We start from the raw sequence: 19,033 nt of genomic DNA, 5'->3' as shown, positions 1-19,033 counted from the left end.
TGTGTGTGTGTGTAATAGAATGGGTTTTGACATATTTTAGAATCTAGATTTTATTTGCAATGTGGTACTCCTGCACATTTAATTTATGGGTGTATTTACCCTACCTTTCACAAAGTGGTCTTAAGGAGTTTACAATAAAAGCATAAGAAAATAAGCAATGACACAAATAACCATAAAAGCAGCAAATAAACCTGTAAACATAAACCAATAAAGCCAGAAGTTATGACCAAAATAAAAACAACAGATAAAAGATAAATAGCTGTGGCTCCAGTGCTATTAAGAACCATTAAAGGTACCTGAGAACAGAACTGCTTGGTGCTTAACAAGTAATGAGGCTGCTTCTCAAAAACAACCTCATCTACAACATATTGTAGTTGTCAGCACTGGATTCTAATAGAACATTGATATCTGTAGCCAAAGAAAGAGATGCGGCTGATATCCCCAGTGAAACTGATTAAAAGCAGCATTTTGTCATTTTTGCATCATCACAAAGGTTTAGCCTCTGCTGTGATGAAATATGATTCAAAGTATGGGACAATTCAATGTACGTTTGTGAAGAGATATGAAATTTAGTACTGGTAACTTGCAGCTTACGTGAGGGTTTGCTTCTGAGGGTCTTTGTGTAAACACAAAGTCATGTAAAACCAGGAACATCCAGAACCTCCCCTCTGCATGACCATCCCTACCTGTCTGGAACAGGCATTGCCCCTCGCGCCTTGCTTGCTGAATGCTGTAAAGGATGGGCAAGCCTCCAGGGCCCTCACATGACCTTCCCAAAGTCCAGGAAGTGAGGCAGAGGGCTTTAAAAACTCCCTCCATAGCAGGTTTTACTGTGACCGGCAGGAAAATACAAATGGAGAGCTAGAAAACCCGCTGTGGAAAGAACTTATTGAGGCCACTGAGCCCCAAGCGACAGCAAAGGATGCAGAAGTACCCCTAGTCTGTGTACCCGCTCTTTCAGAGGGTGGTTAACTCCATCAAAAGGAGGCAGCCTTCCAACACAAGAAGTCCCAACAGTGGAGGAATGGCAGATGAAGATGATGGACTTTTTGGAGCTAGCCGACCTGACTGGAAGAGTCTGCGATCAGAAGGAGGAGGAGTACCAGGAGGAATGGATGAAATTCTAAGACTATTTAGTTAAATCTGCTAAGATAACTTACCGTATTTTTCGCTCTATAAGATGCACCAGACCACAAGACGCACCTAGTTTTTGGAGGAGGAAAACAAGAAAAAAAATATTCTGAATCTCAGAAGCCAGAACAGCAAGAGGGATCGCTGCGCAGTGAAAGCAGCAATCCCTCTTGCTGTTCTGGCTTCTGGGATAGCTGCGCAGCCTGCATTCACTCCATAAGACATTTCCCCTTACTTTTTAGGAGGGGAAAAGTGAGTCTTATAGAGCAAAAAATACAGTAATTGGAAAAACTTGCAAATACCAGATAGGCCTAGGATTTAAATATGTGATGTTAGAGAATAATATCTTTAAAGTTAAAATGAAAAGGAAGAAAGATGTTAATTTTATGAGAAAATTGGTTTTGGAAAACTGTTACAATGAAATACACTGAAATTCAGCTAGGGGGATTTGAGGAAGTCACTTAACAATGTTACTAAGATTGGATTAAGTACAGTTAAGATGTTTGTTTGTTTAAAAATTCTGGAAAATCAATAATTTTTTTTGAACAAAAATCAAAAACAAAAGGAGGCAGCCTTCCATCCATGCGGTCTAGGGAACCACCCACTAACAGTGCCTCAGTCTTGTTTGGATTACACTAGACCATCCATGCGGTCTAGGGAACCACCCACTAACAGTGCCTCAGTCTTGTTTGGATTACACTTCAGTTTGTTGGCTCTCATCCAGTCCATTGCCAAAGACAGTAATGGTCCAGCGAAAGTAAGGCCATGTGCCATCAGTATATTGCTGACAACTTCCTCAAAAACTCTGGATAGCCCCCCCTCAGTGGTTTCATGTTGATGTTAAACAGCATGGGGGATAAAATTGAATCCTTAGGAACCCACATTGAGAGCACCGCAGGGCCGAAGAGCACACCCCAAGCGTCACCCTCTGAAAACGACCATCCAAGTAGGACCACAAAGCTGTGCCATCCACCCATAACTCAGACAGCTGCTCCAGAAGGCTATCATGCTCGATAGTATTGAAAGACACAGAGAGGTCAGGGAAAATGAAGACATTTCCTCTGTCTCTCTCCTGACAGAGGCCATGATACAGGGCGACCAAAGCTGTTAAATAAAAGTTAATTAGAGGACTTCCGTTCTGGATAAGCTGTCATTTAATTGCAATAACTTAGATTTCCTCTGTGATATACAATATGTTTCCTGCAGGAAAATAAATTGAAAGCACATTTAAGTTTGATGGCCTTGTCGGATGCCAAGAACTAATTTACTCAGAATGCTTAAATACTTCTCCTTTCCCCTGTTTTCTGCAGAATCTCTTGTGGGGGAGAATGCTTTGCGCTGTGCAAGGAAATTCAGACAGGTCATAACAGCACAGGCTGGCATAAGAACATAAAGAGCTCTGCTGGCTCAGACCAAGTGCCTTTCGGATCCAGATGCCTATGGGAAGCCCATTAAGAAGGACTTGTGGCACCTAGTAGTATAGTTGGGGAGCTACTGGTGACCCACTGGTACCACCTCACTGCTGCCCAACTTCCTCTTTATCTGCACGGCTGCTTCTACTTCCTTTATTTGCATTTCTGGCATTTCTACCTCCTCTTGTCCCCAGCTCTCTGCAGGGAGATCCCACTTAGCTGTTCTGGCCAAAACATAGTATTATAGGACGAAGAAGCTTGGACCGCTTCTAGTCTGTTGTAATGGGTGCTTCCAGCAAATTTGTTCTACACTCTTGCACTCCACATTGTGTGTGGACTTTCCCACCTCCCACCCCCACTATTGTATCTTTGTATGAAAAACACTCATGTTGGAGAAGCTATTAGCAACCGCTTCCCAGTAATAAGTTATTTTGTACTTGCTGCCTTTTAGTTTGTTACCCCTCTTTATTATTATTCCCCCCCTTTTTTGAAGTAACCTTTTATTAGATTTTATAAACAAGGATCATAGGAATAAGAAACTGTATAATAAAAAGACCAAGTCATCGAATGTCATTTGTAGATCGCAAAAATTGCATAATAAATTTGCCATAATATCTACAACATATGATTCATTATTAGTGGTCAGTGTACAAGTCTTTGGTTTAAATAAACCAATTGGAGTGGATTAAATACAAACAGCAAGTGGAAACAGGGTAGAACTGTTTTGTTTAAAGCTTCCTATCTTTATTATTATTATTCACACACGTGTGTGTGTGTGTGTGTGTATATATATATATATATATATATTTGCTTTCGTAGATTTTCACGGGTACAGGAATGCAGGTTTTGGTGTCCTCGGGTGTCTTCCCGTGTAAAAGTTGGGGTGTCTAGGCGACGTTTCGACGAGGTCTCACTCGTCATCTTCAGGCTGGTGCTTTCGGCTTCTTGTTACTGGAACAGAGCAGGATCTCAGTGTTTGAGTTCCTATAAATACTGTTGAGGAGGTGTGGTGTATAGCCTCCAATGTTCTGGGCAGAGAGGACACCCGAGGACACCAAAACCTGCATATATATATATATATATATATATATGAAGACTAAAATTGCCACTCATGAGGGTTATTCTTACCTGATTAACATGTAGCTGAAGAAAAGGCCAGGGATTTGATGAGCAAAACCTATGTTAACTGATTCAGCCTGTGTGGTCCAATGTTCTTGTATGCTCTGTAGTGGCATTGTTGTGAAGCATTTCCCATGCTATACCGGAGTGTGTGAATTGCAGGTCCTGGCATGCTGCTCACCAATCCCCAACCTGTATAAATAAAAGACCACTAAGACTGGTTTGGATCGAAAAAGGTCACAACTTTATTGAATATAGATGAAAGAGGTTTTGCTTGGGCATGGGGCAATCAGAATACTTCTGGCCTGCCCACCAGAAGTGATTCGTAGGTCAATTCAGGTGTGGGTTCCTAAGACTTACATCAGATAGGGTGACCCTCACAGGGACTATCGTCTGGGGGAGTGCCTTCAGCCCTGGCGCTGCCTAGGCATGCGGACATGTCCACTCCCCTCCCCAAATCCCTTTAATGGGATACCCCAGCATTTGGAGGGGCAGGTGGAGACTACAACCTCCCCTCCATCCAAATTAAAGGATTGCCCCAATGCCCAACCCAGTTGTGATGAGTGCTATGAAGTAGGCAAAACCACTGGGCTGGAGCCAATTTGCCTGGTGGACAAGTTCGTACCCAGCCCCATAAAATGGCAACCAACATAGCCATAGCAAAGTCCTTGACTATGAGCTTGAACCAAGGGTGGGTGGGCGGGGAATACGATGAAGGAAAAGCTGGTAGGGCCCCAGGTGAGGGCTGTTTAAGTAGCCATGGAGCAGACCGCTTCATCAGCTCCACATCCTGGCCCAGTCTGTATCCAAGCATGCATCCACATTTGCCAAACCAGGATGCAAGCTAGGATCTGGCTCCTGATAGGCAGTGGGGACTTATGGCTCTGCCACCTATCAGGAAGGGGCACTGATGTCATGATTCCTTTGTCGGGGTCCCAGTGGAGCCTCAGCCGTCCTGCAGTGCCACCACACCAAAAGGGTAAGCGGACTTGGGCCTATGACAGTTCAGTAGCATGGAACTTGCGCCCTACTATTATGAACTGAGATTAATAATTCCTAAAAACTTGAAAGTAACGTTCCGTTTCCTCCATTTCCCTCTTGAAGCCCAAATTGTTAAGAATTGTTTCTGATTTTTTCCTTTAGATCCTTGCCATTTACTGAGTCCACCATGTTTCACTGAGGAAGATAAATACAGCCTGGAAGCTCTTCGCACAATTCACAAACAAATGGATGATGACAAAGATGGGGGCATTGAAGTAGATGAAAGTGACGAGGTACGTGAAGAAAATATATTACTCTGACTATCTTCCTTAAAAATGGAATTTTGTATGAAAAGGAGCACATAAACAATTAACTTACCACTGTTTTGTTGTACCCCTTGCAGCTATGGAGTTTATGCTTTACATTAGTGGTGTGGCTTTTCTGGAAAATTTTGAACCAGAAATTTTGCTGATACTCTACAAATGATCTAATTTACTTGTATTAGGAAGCAAAACAAGATCCTTTGAAACTTCCATACTCGTCTAAGCTCATATTTACAATTGTCGTCCGTTCATTGCTACTAATGAACTTACAAAGAAAATTTTGCTTACTATTTATAGTCAAATATATTGAAATAGACCAATTCAGCTGTCTATGAAACATATCAATCCTTTTGAGATCTTCCCTGAAGATATCCCCCTCCCGCCTTCCCCCCTCCCCGAATTTGCCCCCTCTCCCCTTAGATCTTCCCTGAAGATATCCCCCTCCCGCCTTCCCCCTCCCCGGATATGCCCCCCTCCCCCCTGAGATCTTCCCTGAATATATCCCCCTCCCGCCTTCCCCCTGTGTCCCCCTCAGACCTTGTCCCCCTCCTTTGCTCCCTCTCCCTTCAGCCCACCCCCAAATATGCCCCCTGGCCCCTGAAACCCTTCCCCCCCATCACTCCCGGAAAAGATCCTTCCATATGTCCCCTTCCCCCCCTCTAAGAGACCCTGTTTTGCACCCCTCCCAGCTCCAACCTTACCCCTGATACCCTTCTACACCCCGGAACACTAGGCTGAGTACGACTAAGCTGCAGTTGTTGGTAAGTATGACAGCCCAATGGGTTATTGTCTGTCCAGGTGCTAATCTGCAAAAGAACCTGCAGAGCTGCACAGAGGCAGCCTTGTCAATATAATGATAGTTGCTTCCCCAAAGAAGCAGAAACTATGAGAGAGTAAACAATCTTTACACAACCATAGTGATGTAAAGTATTATGCCAAAATAAGTGCCAAGTTTTAAGACGAAACAGTAATCTATATTTTAGCAGGCTAAGTATTTTGATTTACTTTGCAATAAGAAAATGTTACCGAATTCTATTTTTAGTAAACTGTATGGAGATTATTAGTGAAGTAGAGAACAAGGGAAATAGAAATGGAAGAGAATCTTGCTGGATTTTCTGTGCTTACTTTGACAAAGCACTGCTTTTAAAAAGTTTTGAGTAGGAGTGCCAAGTCTTCAGCTTATACAGCTGTCCATAGTGTATTACTGTCACTGCCTTTCTTACCCTGCTACAGCTGTTTGCTTTTTTCATATACAATTTTGCATCATATCACTTCATAGGAAACTCTACTATTTTCATGAGCCTCTTTAAGGATCGCTAGTCTATTAAAAAGTTTTGTCAGCGGGCCAAGAACATGCTTTCTTTATAAACACCAAATTAACCTCTACAATTTAGTCATGTTAAATTTTCAAAATTTAGCCATACTTTGATGATAACTATTTGGCATTAAAAACAATTCTGTGAAAAGTTTGGCAGTTCAGTTGTAACCAGTAGTGCAGAGAAAATAACATATGCACTTTTTATAGGGATTTTGAATGTTAGCAAACATTTGGGGAGAATCTTATGCATTTTCAAGCGCAATTGTTACTATAACTCTGGAAAAGAATAGCACTGTGCCCGATGGTGAAGTGGAAAGTTCAGTTGTAACCAATAGTGCAGAGAAAATCACACATGGACTTTTTATAGGATAGGGATTGTAAATGTTAACAAACATTCAGGGATAATATCATGCATTTTCAAGCACAATTGCTACTATAACTCTGGGGGAAAAATAGCACTGTGCCCGATGGGAAAGTGGAAAATGGTCACATTCATTTTAATGCTGTCAGAAACAAAGTTGCACATTTAGGAATACAGAATGTAGGGCAGGGAACAGGAAAGCTGCCGATGGTACGAACTTGACCCTTACTCCTCGGTCTCGAGCATGTCCTGGCCTCCAGTGTAGCAGTCACTATGAAAGGCAGTAGAAGGTGTGAATTGCTCAGCTGCTTCTGCTCCTCTTGATTTAGGGCAGCTTGTATAACAAGGTTGGAGGTGTAAGGAAGAGGCATTTTGAGTCCTCCCCTCTCTCCCATGCTATGGACAGACTTTATGCTAAAGCAGACTAGAAAAAGTGGGGTGAACTTAAATGCTGTATGCTTTCAACTCATGCCACAGAGTATAAACGACTATTTTAAGAGACAGTGGTACCTCGTGTGACGTTAACAGAAGAGAGAGTGCTGGAAGTAAATAGTTAAACAGGTTGCCCAGGCAGGAACTGGGGGGGGGGGGGGAGTCAGTGGGACTATAAAACCAGTTCTGGGTGGAGTTCGTTGGGAGTTGTTGGTGGGTAGTTGGTTGGTTTTAGTGGGTTGGCTGGTTGGGAAAGGCAGTTGGTAATAGAGAGACAGTTAGGGCAGTGGGTTCTTGAGTGTGGGGAGGTAGAAGAGATAGAGAGGAAAATAAGACTAAGAAAGTAAAGAGCAACCACCTTTGGAATGCTGTAAAAGTTTGTTGGGTCTGAAATAAAATACACTCTTTATCAATTGAGAAGCTGACTGAGACTGAAGTGATTTTACAGGGAGGATCTCGTTGGTGGCAGCGGATTAGGGGTGTACGGGTCAATAGTCCATGAGACGACCGGGGGCTCTGTACGAACGCCACACCTCGGTTTAAGAACAGCCCTGTTTACGAACTATTCGGTAGTGTTCAAAACTGGAAGTAGTGTTCCGGTTAGCGAACTTTACTTTTGTCTATAAACGAAAGCCGAACGGTGGAAGGGCACCGGCGGCGGGAGGCCTCATTAGGGAAAACGCACTTCGGTTTAAGAACAGCTTTGGTTTAAGAACAGACTTCTGGAACGGATTAAGTTCGTAAACCAAGGTACCACTGTACCAGTTCCTCGAAACTGCAGAAGGGAAGACTGCTCTTACGTTCATGTCCTGCTTGCTGTGGCCACAGACTAGATGGGGCATTGATCTGTTCCAGCAGGCTCTTCTAACTGGGTTTACTGAGCATTTGAGCAGCTTTTCTAGGATAATAAAAACAAATCACAAATGGACATCCCTTATGTATGTGATTCAGCATCCCCCCACTTTCCCCATAGTTGGTAGAGGGTATTTGGGGAAACATATGTCTGAGACTCTGGAAAGCTGTCTCCCAAGAAGAATCAACAGCCTGACTCTATAAAGCGGGTTCATATACTGTACAGATTTCAATCCTGCATTCAATGTGTGAATATTAAGGAAAAACAGTTAATGCTTATTACAATGAACTTACATTTATTGATCCAAATTGAGCTTGGAAATGGCCACATAGCTATTGATTTTTCTGGCAATAGTGCTCATGTGACAATACTACTCCAATTCAAGACAATTTTGTGTTAAACCTTTTATTTACGATTTTTAAAAAAACTAACTCTATGTCATTACATATCAAATGAAGAGAATCCATTGGAAACATTTAGCAAAACCTACATAGGGGTGTTGGAATGTTTTCCTCCAGTCATACTAAAACATTGTTTTCAACTTTCATAGTGTGTCGTAATGTTGCTAGATTTCTCCTACTTTCATGGAACATGGGTTGCAGATTAAAATAAATCAAATTCCAAAGCAGCTTTCTATCGGTCATCCAACTAAAACAACTAAAAAGCACAAATTAAATTGACAAAGCAGAACCCCATACAGCATTGAAAATATATTAGTCATTCAACCTGGCTAACCCTGCCAAAGAGATGGGCAGAGCCCATTCCATTGATTTAGCTGAAAGGCTAGCTCTAGTTGGCTTCTCTCTGTGAACTATTTACATTTCATTATAAGTTTAAGAACTGTTGCCTAAGTTTGTTTTTTTCCTTTCCCTTCTCCATCTCTCTGCAGCTGGAGAATGTCTTGATTTTAATCTGTGTATGCCACTTACCGTATTTTTCCATGTATAAGACTAGGGTTTTTTCCTAAAAAGTAATGTCAGCAATTAGGGGGTGTCTTATACATGGATACATCTCCCCATTTTCTTAAACCAGAGCCCTCAAAAATAGGGGGCGTCGTATACATAGAGGTGTCTTATAGATGGAAAAATACAGTAAATTGTGTTTATTAATTATTAACAATAAAAGCAGAAAATTGTAAATAATTATTTAAAATAAAAAGTTTTAGGGTTATAGCCAATGCTAGTCCTACTCAGAGTAGACATATTGACAAGCCTCTTGGGGGCAAAGATGCCTGCATTGCAGGGGGTTGGACTAGATGACCCTCTTGTTCCCTTGCAACTCTACAACTTGATGCTTCTGTTATATTAATTAATTTTAATGGGCATGACTAACTTAAGTTCTTTTTTCATCTACTCTGAGTAGCCCTTAGGTGGATATATCCCTTAACCTGTCATCTTAAAAAGACAATATTTGTGCCTCACAGATCTGCTTGGGAAGTTATTCCACAGACAAGGTCCAACACTGGAATGGTTGTCTTTTTGATGGCCACCCTTCTAACCACTAAAGCCTGGCCCACCTGGAGGGAGAATCCCTGAAGCAGATCTGAAAAACTGGGTAGGCACAACTACCTCTGTACCAAGCTGTTTAGAGCATTAAAGCTTCTTCAGTTGTGCCTGGAGTAACATTGGAAGCCAGTGATGAGACTGGAAGACAGATGAGATATTTAGGCTGGCACATTCTAGTTAATAATCTAGCTGCTATGTTCTGAAACAGCTAGAGGTTTTTGGATAGTCTCCAAAGGCAACCCCCCCCCCCCACGCTAGTAATCTAGTGTGAATAAATGTATAAAACATATATCTGTCTAGGAAGCGCCTGGCTAGTATATGTGCTTGCGTCACTGGATTTGAGCATCTAGTGAAAGTGTTAGATCGTATAGGATCCTGGAGATACATTGAGGCTTCCAACATGCTCTTTAAGGGTGAGTGCAACTCCATCCAGAACAGGTCAGATGTCATGTCCACAGCATCCCGATCTAGATTAAGCCTCAGTTTCTTAGACCAGGGCATTGTTCATTCTTGGCACCTGTTCATAATTTCCACTGCCTTTCTTTGTTCAGATGAAAAGGAGAAATAGCATACCAATGATCCCTTACTCCAAATATCAGAAAAATCTCACCCAGCAGCTCCATCAACATTTTCTTTCTTTTCTTTAACTTTTTTTTTTTGCTTTAAACAGGTACATATAAATATAGACAACCAAAATTACAAAGGAAAATTCCTTAATAGTAATGAAAAAAAAAAACTTAAAAAAAAACTACCAAAAAAATATCGAAGTACATGACACAGAACATAAGCAACTATGGGAAAGATAAAAGAAAAGAAAAAAGAAAAATGGGGGGGGGGGGGGGAAGAAAAAGGAAAGGAAAAAGGAAGATGAGCCAAAGCAGGAAGGCTCATCTATTGTACACTTCCGTAAAGCTCACAACAGCTCGTTATTCTTATCAATTATCTCTATCTGCATTCCAAAGGAATCCCTCATCTTGGTATCAGGGAGCATTTCTCTATGCGGTATCATTCTAAACATAGCCAGATCTTTCTTGTTGAGCCCTTGTCCCCTAAATAATTATTTAAACAACATTTTCAATAGGATGGGGACTGGACTAGAAGCCTGGGGAACACATAGCAGTGAACTACTTTTCCTCAGCTCCACTTTCTTGAATACACCCACTGGAGAAGAGTAAACATGAACATATTCATCCCAGAGAGGTGGTCTCAAAAGAAACCTTTCATACTGAGAAGCAGCTGCAGATTCACACACCCGTCCTTATCCTTTTGCCTGCCACCCACAGAATGACCAAGGTAGTTTCTGCGCCACATCTGAGCTGGAAGCCAGATTGAAATGGGTCCATGTAATCGGCATCATCTACAAATGCCTGGAATTGAACTGCTACCTTCTGGCTGAGTACTGTGGCCCAGAAGGAGAGAATTGCAACACAGGAGTTGTTGCGGTTGTCTAGATCCAAACTTCAGGGTTGTAGGCTACAGCTCTTTGAACACCTTGCGTCTGAGGCAAGCAGTGTCACCTGTAGAAAGGGGTTTTGGAAAGAATTTGTGGTGGTGTGTTGAGGGTTCTATTTGATCCACTCAAGTCTGTAGGGCACCTGCTTTCAAAACTCGTCCCCTGGAAGTCCTTGTGCATTCTTTGGTGCATTTACCTCCACAGAGTAGGCTCTAAAATGAACTCTAGCTTGTGTTCAGGCAGTTCTGAGTTTTCCATTTGCAGTAAAGCCATCAATCCAATTGTTTCATGGATAGGAATGCCAACAAGCGGAATGAACACTGTCCAGTGGAAAGGGGAATTTAAATGTGATTGTTTCTGCAGACTGAATCACTTAAGCATTCTACTGATTGACCTGGACCACCTGCCATATCAACAGGAAATTGCATCAGAGATGTTAGGAAACCCATCTGTGTGAACTTGCCTGCCACCCGCTCTGTTATCCTTCAGGCAGTAGATGAAAACTGTTCTGTTATTCTAGGCTTAGAGTGGCATAAAATAACTATGCTGCTAATGAATTGTATAAGCTACCATTTAGGTTGATGCGGTTTGGAGCTTGGTTTATTTTGTACTTGTGCTGCACTTGTGTTAGTCTTATGTAAAAGCTTCTTGGAGACTGCTGATTGTATGGTGGAATATGAATCTTTTTTTTGAAAAAATTAATTCCCTGTGCATTTTGCCATTCTTAGAGCCTCCTAAGAAAAGTACTAGGACTGCCTTTGGTATTGCGTTCTAGGACCATTGGAAATGTTCCTGGACTTAAAGCCAAAGCAACTTAATGTGCTAGTGAGAAACTATATATCACAAATATTGAGGATTTTAAAATTTAAAAAGTGAGGCTAAGCTTCATTTGCAGGCTGGTTACAATTGTGAGGCATTCTACATCCAGCTTGATGTGTTTTAACTGACAATTGAAATTATCTCTTTGTCTCTTGGAAAGCACATTTTAATAAATGGCTGCTGTTATTGCTGACTTGCCAGGTAGGCTGTTTTTTTACGCCTTGGGACTACGATCCCAAAAGGTGCTTTTCTTTTGCAGCAACTAAATTGGCTAGAGTAAGAATTTGTAGATGTTGGTATCAATAGTTCAACATTCCAGTTTAGGAGTGTGATCCCAAATATTTCCAAGCAGCATTGAACACTTTGGTTTGCATTTTGAATTTGAGGGCTTTTGAGGATACCATTTCTTTTCTTTTCACAAACACTACTTGCTAGAACAAGACCAGGCCTGCCAAATGAAAGTAAGAACATTTTACGTAAAAGGAAGTGTCCTTGATGGTTGTTTATGCTAGAAGTGATGAGCCTTGTTTTCAGAAAATCCAACTTCCCCAATCCTTTTTTTGTGGTTGAATGACTGTGAGTATTGTGAATGTTTGGCTGCATTCATTGTGTTTCCTAATACAGAGCAAAAGCATTTGGATATTTCCCCCACACTTACTGTGAAAGGCTGCTCAACATCACATCGGAGACTATTTCCACTGGCTCAGTTATGGAGGTTGTAGTCTAACACCGTCCAAATTGGTAGCAAAGATCAGGTTCTTTCCCCATTACATCTTTAAAACTAGAGAGTGTCTGATCTTTGCTACCAGTCTGGGCATGCAGAAAAAGGGAAGCTATCTGTATTTTCCCTTCCTACTCTAATATACATAAGTTTCTAAACATAAGTCCTTGAGGTGCATTGGAAAAAAACTGAATTTTTGACTAGCTCTACCTATGAGGGACTCTACCATTTTAGACTGTGGATGGGAGAAGTAGCTTTTAAACATTCCCATATATTTTTTTTAAAAAAAGCTCTCTGCAGATAGTTGTTTTTTAAAATCACAGGGAGGTTTCAACCTGTTCCTATTACTAGTTTTCCACTTCCAAAGAGTTGAATCTTGCTAAAGTACCAAACCAGGTTTGAAAATGATGTGATTTGGATCTCCAGGATTTTCTGGTGTAACTTGGGGTTCAAGTTTTTCAGCATTTTTAAAAACTTGCTTTGTATTCCTGCCTTAAAAAATTCAGTTAGGAAATGATTATCCAGTTATAATGGCAGCATGTATGTTGCTTGTTCAGAAGCTAGAGATGAACCCCCCCCCCCCCCGGTAATATTTGGAGCACATTAGCTGCACTGCTAAAATTGATACATACTTTGCAAGTCTATTCTTGTTCTCGTGAGACTTACTGGCAACTTTAGATTTTAGAAGAATGCAAGCCTCCAGAGGTTCCAATAAAAAATACTAGAGGCAGGAAGAATATAATGTTTCCCATGCCGAGGTGTGCCGGGTTCCAGTCAACATGGGGAGGGGGGGAGAGATGTGTGTGCATGTGACATCACGTGTGCAGTGTGTGCACGACATCATGTGTGCAGCATTTGTGATGTCAGACGGTGGGAGGAGGCCCGATGGAACCCTGCAGGCCTTCTGATGGGCTCAACGGGGCCTGCTAAGGCTGCAGTCAAAGTAGTTTCCCAGGGTGTGGCTGTGATATGCTGATATGCTGACAGTTTCTAGGAGCCACAGATGAGAGTTTAGTGCCGGGTGGGGACTACCCCAGAAGGAGCATGATGTATTCCTCACCAGAGGTACTACCCTGTCCCCTAACACCCAGTACGCTTCTATAAGGACGCAGGTGGCGCTGTGGTCTAAACTACTGAGCCTCTTGGGCTTACCAATCAGAAGCTCCGTGGTTGGAATCTACCTGACAGGGTGAGCTCCCATTGCTCTGTCCCAGCTCCTGCCAACCTAGCAGTTCAAAAGCACACCTGTGCAAGGAGATAAATAGGTACTGCTTCAGCGGGAAGGTAAGCGGGGTTTCCGTGCGCTCTGGTTTCCGTCACAGTGTCCCGTTGCGCCAGAAACAGTTAAGTCATCCTGGCAACATGACCCGGAAAGCTGTCTGTGGGCAAACGTTGGCTCCCTCGGCCTGAAAGCGAGATGAGCGCTGCAACCCCATAGTCTCCTTTGACTGGACTTAACCCTTCAGGGGTCCTTTACCCTTTATCTTTACCTTACACTTCTATATAAGGTTATATTCATTCATTCTTAGCTGAAATCATATGTCTTTTTAAAATCAGTTCATTCGATAGAGTATAATGAATACTATCCATATATGTAAATCAAATAACTCATAGAGGATATTCATCCATTTCTTTAAAATCTAAGAAATCAAGATGGTCTGTTTCTTTGCCAAATCTGGTCACTAATGTTTCTTTCAATTTAAGTCAGTCAAATGTGTTTTAAGTAAGTTCAAAACTCACTCTATGTAGTCCAAGGTGATGAAATTTCTAACTAGCTTGTTCAGTCACAGCCAGTGCATGCCCAAAATGCTTATAAAGTCTCTCAAGTTCATTTAGATATGTTTAGTTTAATTGATTCAGTTTGATAGTTCCTGTGTTCAGTGACAATTTTATTGGTGTACACTGTACAGTTTTGGCCTGGGAAAAAACAGAAGTTCGGTTGCACAGGAGTAATGCTTGCAAGGAGTAATGTCAAATATGTTTCCCAAATAAGCTGTCAAATAGTCATCTTATTTCTATCAAGGTCAAGGCTACTTAAAGAGTTAAATGTCCATATCTACATCACAATCTCAGTTGGTAAGCTTTACTTAATGCTTCCGTTTCAACAGAACTGTAATCCATTGTTTTAGGCAGTCTCCACATCCCTGACAGGTTTTATGTGTTTACTTAAACAGGTTTCAAACTCTCTTCTTTCATGCAGCCAAAGACCTTTCCTTCAGTGTCTCAAATGCTGCTGCAGCAGCAGCCTTTCCTTGCAGCCTCTCTGTTTGCCAAAGCGGCTTGCCAAAGTAGCAAGCCCTTCTAAATGTATTCCTCTGACAGTGCTGCACCCCAGCAGCTTCCCATACTTTTAAAGGCAGCCCACTAGATCCCAGACCCAGCATGAAGGAGCCCTAGGGTGAAATAACAGCTCCTCCTCCCCTGTGCCAGGGAGAGTTGCATCCTCCTTTCAGAGGCAAAGGAGAGCAGCACAGCTTCCACAAGGGGTTGGGGGATCAATCTTGTTTATGCAGCCTCCCTCCCACTCTCAGGGTCAGCCCACATCCTTCTAGGTCCCTCTCTGGTTTCAGATTTGTGCTGTCAATAACTTGCTGTACTGTGCTTGCACACACATGATGATGATGATGATGATGATGATGATAAGAATAAGAATATATTAGTTATACCCCGTCCATCTGGCTGGGTTCCCCCAGCCACTCTGGGCAGCTTCCAACGTAATATAAAAATACAATCGTCTATTAAACATTAAAAACTTCCCTAAACGGGGCTGCCTTCAGATGTCTTCTAAAAGTCTGGTAGTTGTTTTTCTCTTTGATGGGAGGGCATTCCACAGGGCGGGTGCCACTACCGAGCAGACCCTCTGCCTGGTTCCCTGTGTGATATTCCCTTATGGGGGACACAAGAGCCCTTGTAGAGTCCTTTGTAGGTTCTCCATCGGTCAGAGAAAATAACAGAGGCCAACCAGAGAATACTGAGGATTGAGTCCAGTACCAAAGCAAAAAAAGCCCAATTTAAAGGTTTATATAAACATAATCTAGTCCATTGCTGTGTTGTTGTTGTTGTTAACTGAATTTCTATACCTCCCCATATGCGGAGGTCTTAGGGCGGTTCCCAGAATAAGAAGCATTCATATGGGAGGCCCTTTTCATTTTCAGTTGGAAACTCTAGCCTGCATCAGTTGGGTAATGCAAATCAGCATTTAAAAGTAACTTGAAATACCAAGTTACTGAAGAAGTGTGCATGCACATGAAAGCTCATACCAATAACAAACTTAGTTGGTCTCTAAGGTGCTCCTGGAAGGATTTTTTTTATTTTGAAATACCAAGCAACAAAAATACTAGGATAAGCTGTATAATAATTTGGTTGAAGCAACAGTTATGATAGAGACGCAGGTGGCGCTGTGGGTAAAACCTCAGCGCCTAGGACTTGCCGATCGCATGGTCGGCGGTTCGAATCCCGCGGCGGGGTGCGCTCCCGTCGTTTGGTCCCAGCGCCTGCCAACCTAGCAGTTCGAAAGCACCATCGGGTGCAAGTAGATAAATAGGGACCGCTTACCAGCGGGAAGGTAATCGGCGTTCCGTGTGCTGCGCTGGCTCGCTAGATGCAGCTTGTCATGCTGGCCACATGACCCGGAAGTGTCTGCGGACAGCGCTGGCTCCCGGCCTATAGAGTGAGATGAGCGCACAACCCTAGAGTCTGGCAAGACTGGCCCGTACGGGCAGGGGTACCTTTACCTTTAACAGTTATGATCAAAGGTTGAACCTGTGTGAGACCATAACGGTATGACCATAAAGCAATGAGGAAAGAGTTTGATTCTGTTACTATTTTTAAAAACAACATTTCAAAAGGACTTAATTATACAGTGCTAGTTCAATGCAAGTTGCTCCACATTTTTCAGGAGTACAGATGTGGATATTCTGCCTGTACTGTATTGAACTGTACTGAAACCATTGCGTTCTCTGAATTACAATGAGCATCTGATGACAAATGAAGGATTGAGAACTGTGAATGGAAGTAAGGGGAAATTGGTGATGAAGTACCAAGTGGATCTTTTTAAGTACCACCAATTTGGGGGTTTGTAACCCACGACTGTTAGGGACGCGGGTGGCGCTGTAGGTTAAACCACAGAGCCTAGGACTTGCTGATCATGAAGGTCGGTGGTTCGAATTCCCGCGACGGGGTGAGCTCCTGTTGCTTGGTCCCTGCTCCTGCCAACCTAGCAGTTCGAAAGCACGTCAAAGTGCAAGTAGATAAATAGGTACTGTTCCGGTGGGAAGGTAAACGGCGTTTCCGTGCGCTGCTCTGGTTCGCCAGAAGTGGCTTAGTCATGCTGGCTACATGACCTGGAAGCTGTCTGCAGACAAACGCCAGCTCTCTTTGCCTATAGAGCCGGTCACAACTGGACCTAATGGGGTCCCTTTACCTTTACCTTTAACCCACCACTGTTAGTGTCTTAGCTGCAAGAACTCTCTGACCTAACTTTCTTTCTTTTCCAGTTTATCAGAGAAGATATGAAATATAAAGACGCTTCTAATAAGCACAACCATCTACACCGGGAAGACAAACACATCACCGTTGAAGATCTGTGGAAACGCTGGAAAACATCTGAAGGTAAGATACTGAAAGCTGTACTGGTCCCTTTTCTGCAGTCTTTACTGTTCTCATTAGTGAACACAACAGACCATATTTAATTACTGTCTTGACCTAGGACTGGAAGCCGTGGGGAGAAGGGACCTGCAGGCAAAGGTCATGAGCTCAGTTGTTGGCAGATTGTCATAGCAGGGTATTCTAGGCAATTTGGAGTCAGCAGGAGGTTGCAGAAAGGTCTGGTTTTGGAGAGGCAAGCCAGAGCTAACAAGGAGCTGAGTCAATGTGGTCTGTGGAGCAATAAAAAACAACAACAGATAGCATTTATATAGCAGGTTGTAATGTGTAAAGCTCTTTGGGAATCCTTACAACAACTGTGCAAGGTACGACAGTGTTGCTGTTCCCGTATTGCAGATGAAAGGCTAAGTGAAATCTTCGTACATAATGAGATAAAAAATGATGCTAGATTTCACTCTTGGAATACTTTGGTTCACAGTTCATTCTTAGTCATTATGCTATGTCGGCTCTCATCAGCAACTCTCTGTTGTACTGCTTGAAAGGTGGTGATGGTAAGAGTTGTGGTTTGTTGTATGCCTACTTGCAGAAATTCATGTAAAGATTTAGCACATTGTGTAGTACATTTTGCTATGTATTGTTTTTGTGGCTTTGGGGTTTTTGGTATGGATGGTTTTGCACTATTTTATTTAAGTAGGATTTTGAGTCTTTGAACATCAGCCCCCTCTTATGCTTAGTTAAGGAAGTTTTTCTTACAGGCAAGCCTTGTTTTGCGTGGGGGTTACATTCCAGACCCCGTGTAAAGCATTCTGCCCCTCTCCTGTTTTGCCCCTTTAGTGACGTTTTAGGGTCATTTACAGGTTCAGCGCTGTGTGTGCGTGCGATTTTGCGTCATTTGGTCATTCCCTGTATTGCTGTTTGTTTGTTTATTTATTTTTATTAAAATATATATAAATACATGCATTGTCTCTTTTTTCAAGTTGTGTTTTCTACAGATCAGTTTCATTTGTTGTGAAACATTAGTGTTGCATGGAATATTAGGTTGGGAAGAAAAACGGGGAAGGGAGAATGGTGAGTGGGGTGGGGTAGTAATGCTTCTATTCTTCTTCTGAGTGTATGTGTGGGGTTTTGTGTCAGCGTCACTTGTATGGGTTCTCTTGCTATTTGCTTGTTGTATTTCCTTGGTGGTAAGAGAGGTTGGGGGTGGTCTAGGGGATGGTTGGCTGTAGTGAGATTATGTGTGTGCATATTTGGATCAGGTTAGCCAGATTGATTTGTAGCTGTGAACAGATTCTTCTTGTTATCTTGTTGGACTATGTATGTGATAAAGGTGTCTTCTTCTATTTGTCCCCGTGTCAGTTTCCGTTTATTGGTTGGTTTTTCTATTAAGGCTTTTCTATTGGTCCATGTTTACTCCTGACATGTCTCTCCAATGCCTGGCTATGATGCTTCTGGCTGCTTGAGAGTAGGTGGGTTATGAGCTCGTTGGGATGTGAGTGGGCATTATTAACTTGGAAGATGTTCAGTAGGGCCAGTTTTCGGTGACTTCTAATACTTGCTTAGTTATTTTGCATATTTCTTGTATGGCTGATGTCCAGAAGAGTTGGATTTTAGGACATTCCCACCACATGTGGAGATGCTGCCTCTCCAGCATTTTGGTGAGGCTCCTGGGTGTATCAGCACTAGTTTCCGTGGTATAAATGTGTTTCGGGGTGAGTTCTTTTCTTTTATATGAGATTGATTTCAAGGGAAGTTTAGACCACATTCTAGTCCATTGGGTGGCGTTAATCTCATAGGCTATGTCGTCCTCCCATTTTTTTTTTTATTACATTGAGGGGGTATGTGGGATTTTGGAACACTATTTTGAATATTGTGGATACTATCCCCTTGCCGTGTTAGGAGGAGCTTTTCGAAGGTTGTCAAGGGCCTAGTTGCTGCTGATTTCACTACTGGATTGTTTAAGAAGGCATGTAATTGGTGGTGTGTTAGCCCAGGGCATTTGG

The 19,033-nt window shown here is 42.4% G+C and overlaps 1 protein-coding gene across 1 annotated transcript in view; it reads left to right on the top strand.

The window, feature by feature from the left end:
• Window positions 1-19,033, top strand: part of STIM2 (stromal interaction molecule 2) — a 73,042-nt gene that overhangs the window by 29,727 nt on the left and 24,282 nt on the right. The window contains exons 2-3 of the mRNA XM_083458168.1: window positions 4,806-4,936; window positions 16,925-17,039. Of these exons, the coding sequence (XP_083314294.1) occupies window positions 4,806-4,936; window positions 16,925-17,039 (246 nt within the window). The remainder of the gene's footprint in view (window positions 1-4,805; window positions 4,937-16,924; window positions 17,040-19,033) is intronic.

This window comes from Podarcis tiliguerta (genome assembly GCF_965153285.1).
Source record: "Podarcis tiliguerta genome assembly, chromosome: 9".
Taxonomy (NCBI): Eukaryota; Metazoa; Chordata; class Lepidosauria; order Squamata; family Lacertidae; genus Podarcis; species Podarcis tiliguerta.
This window is presented reverse-complemented; position numbering and strand designations above follow the sequence as displayed.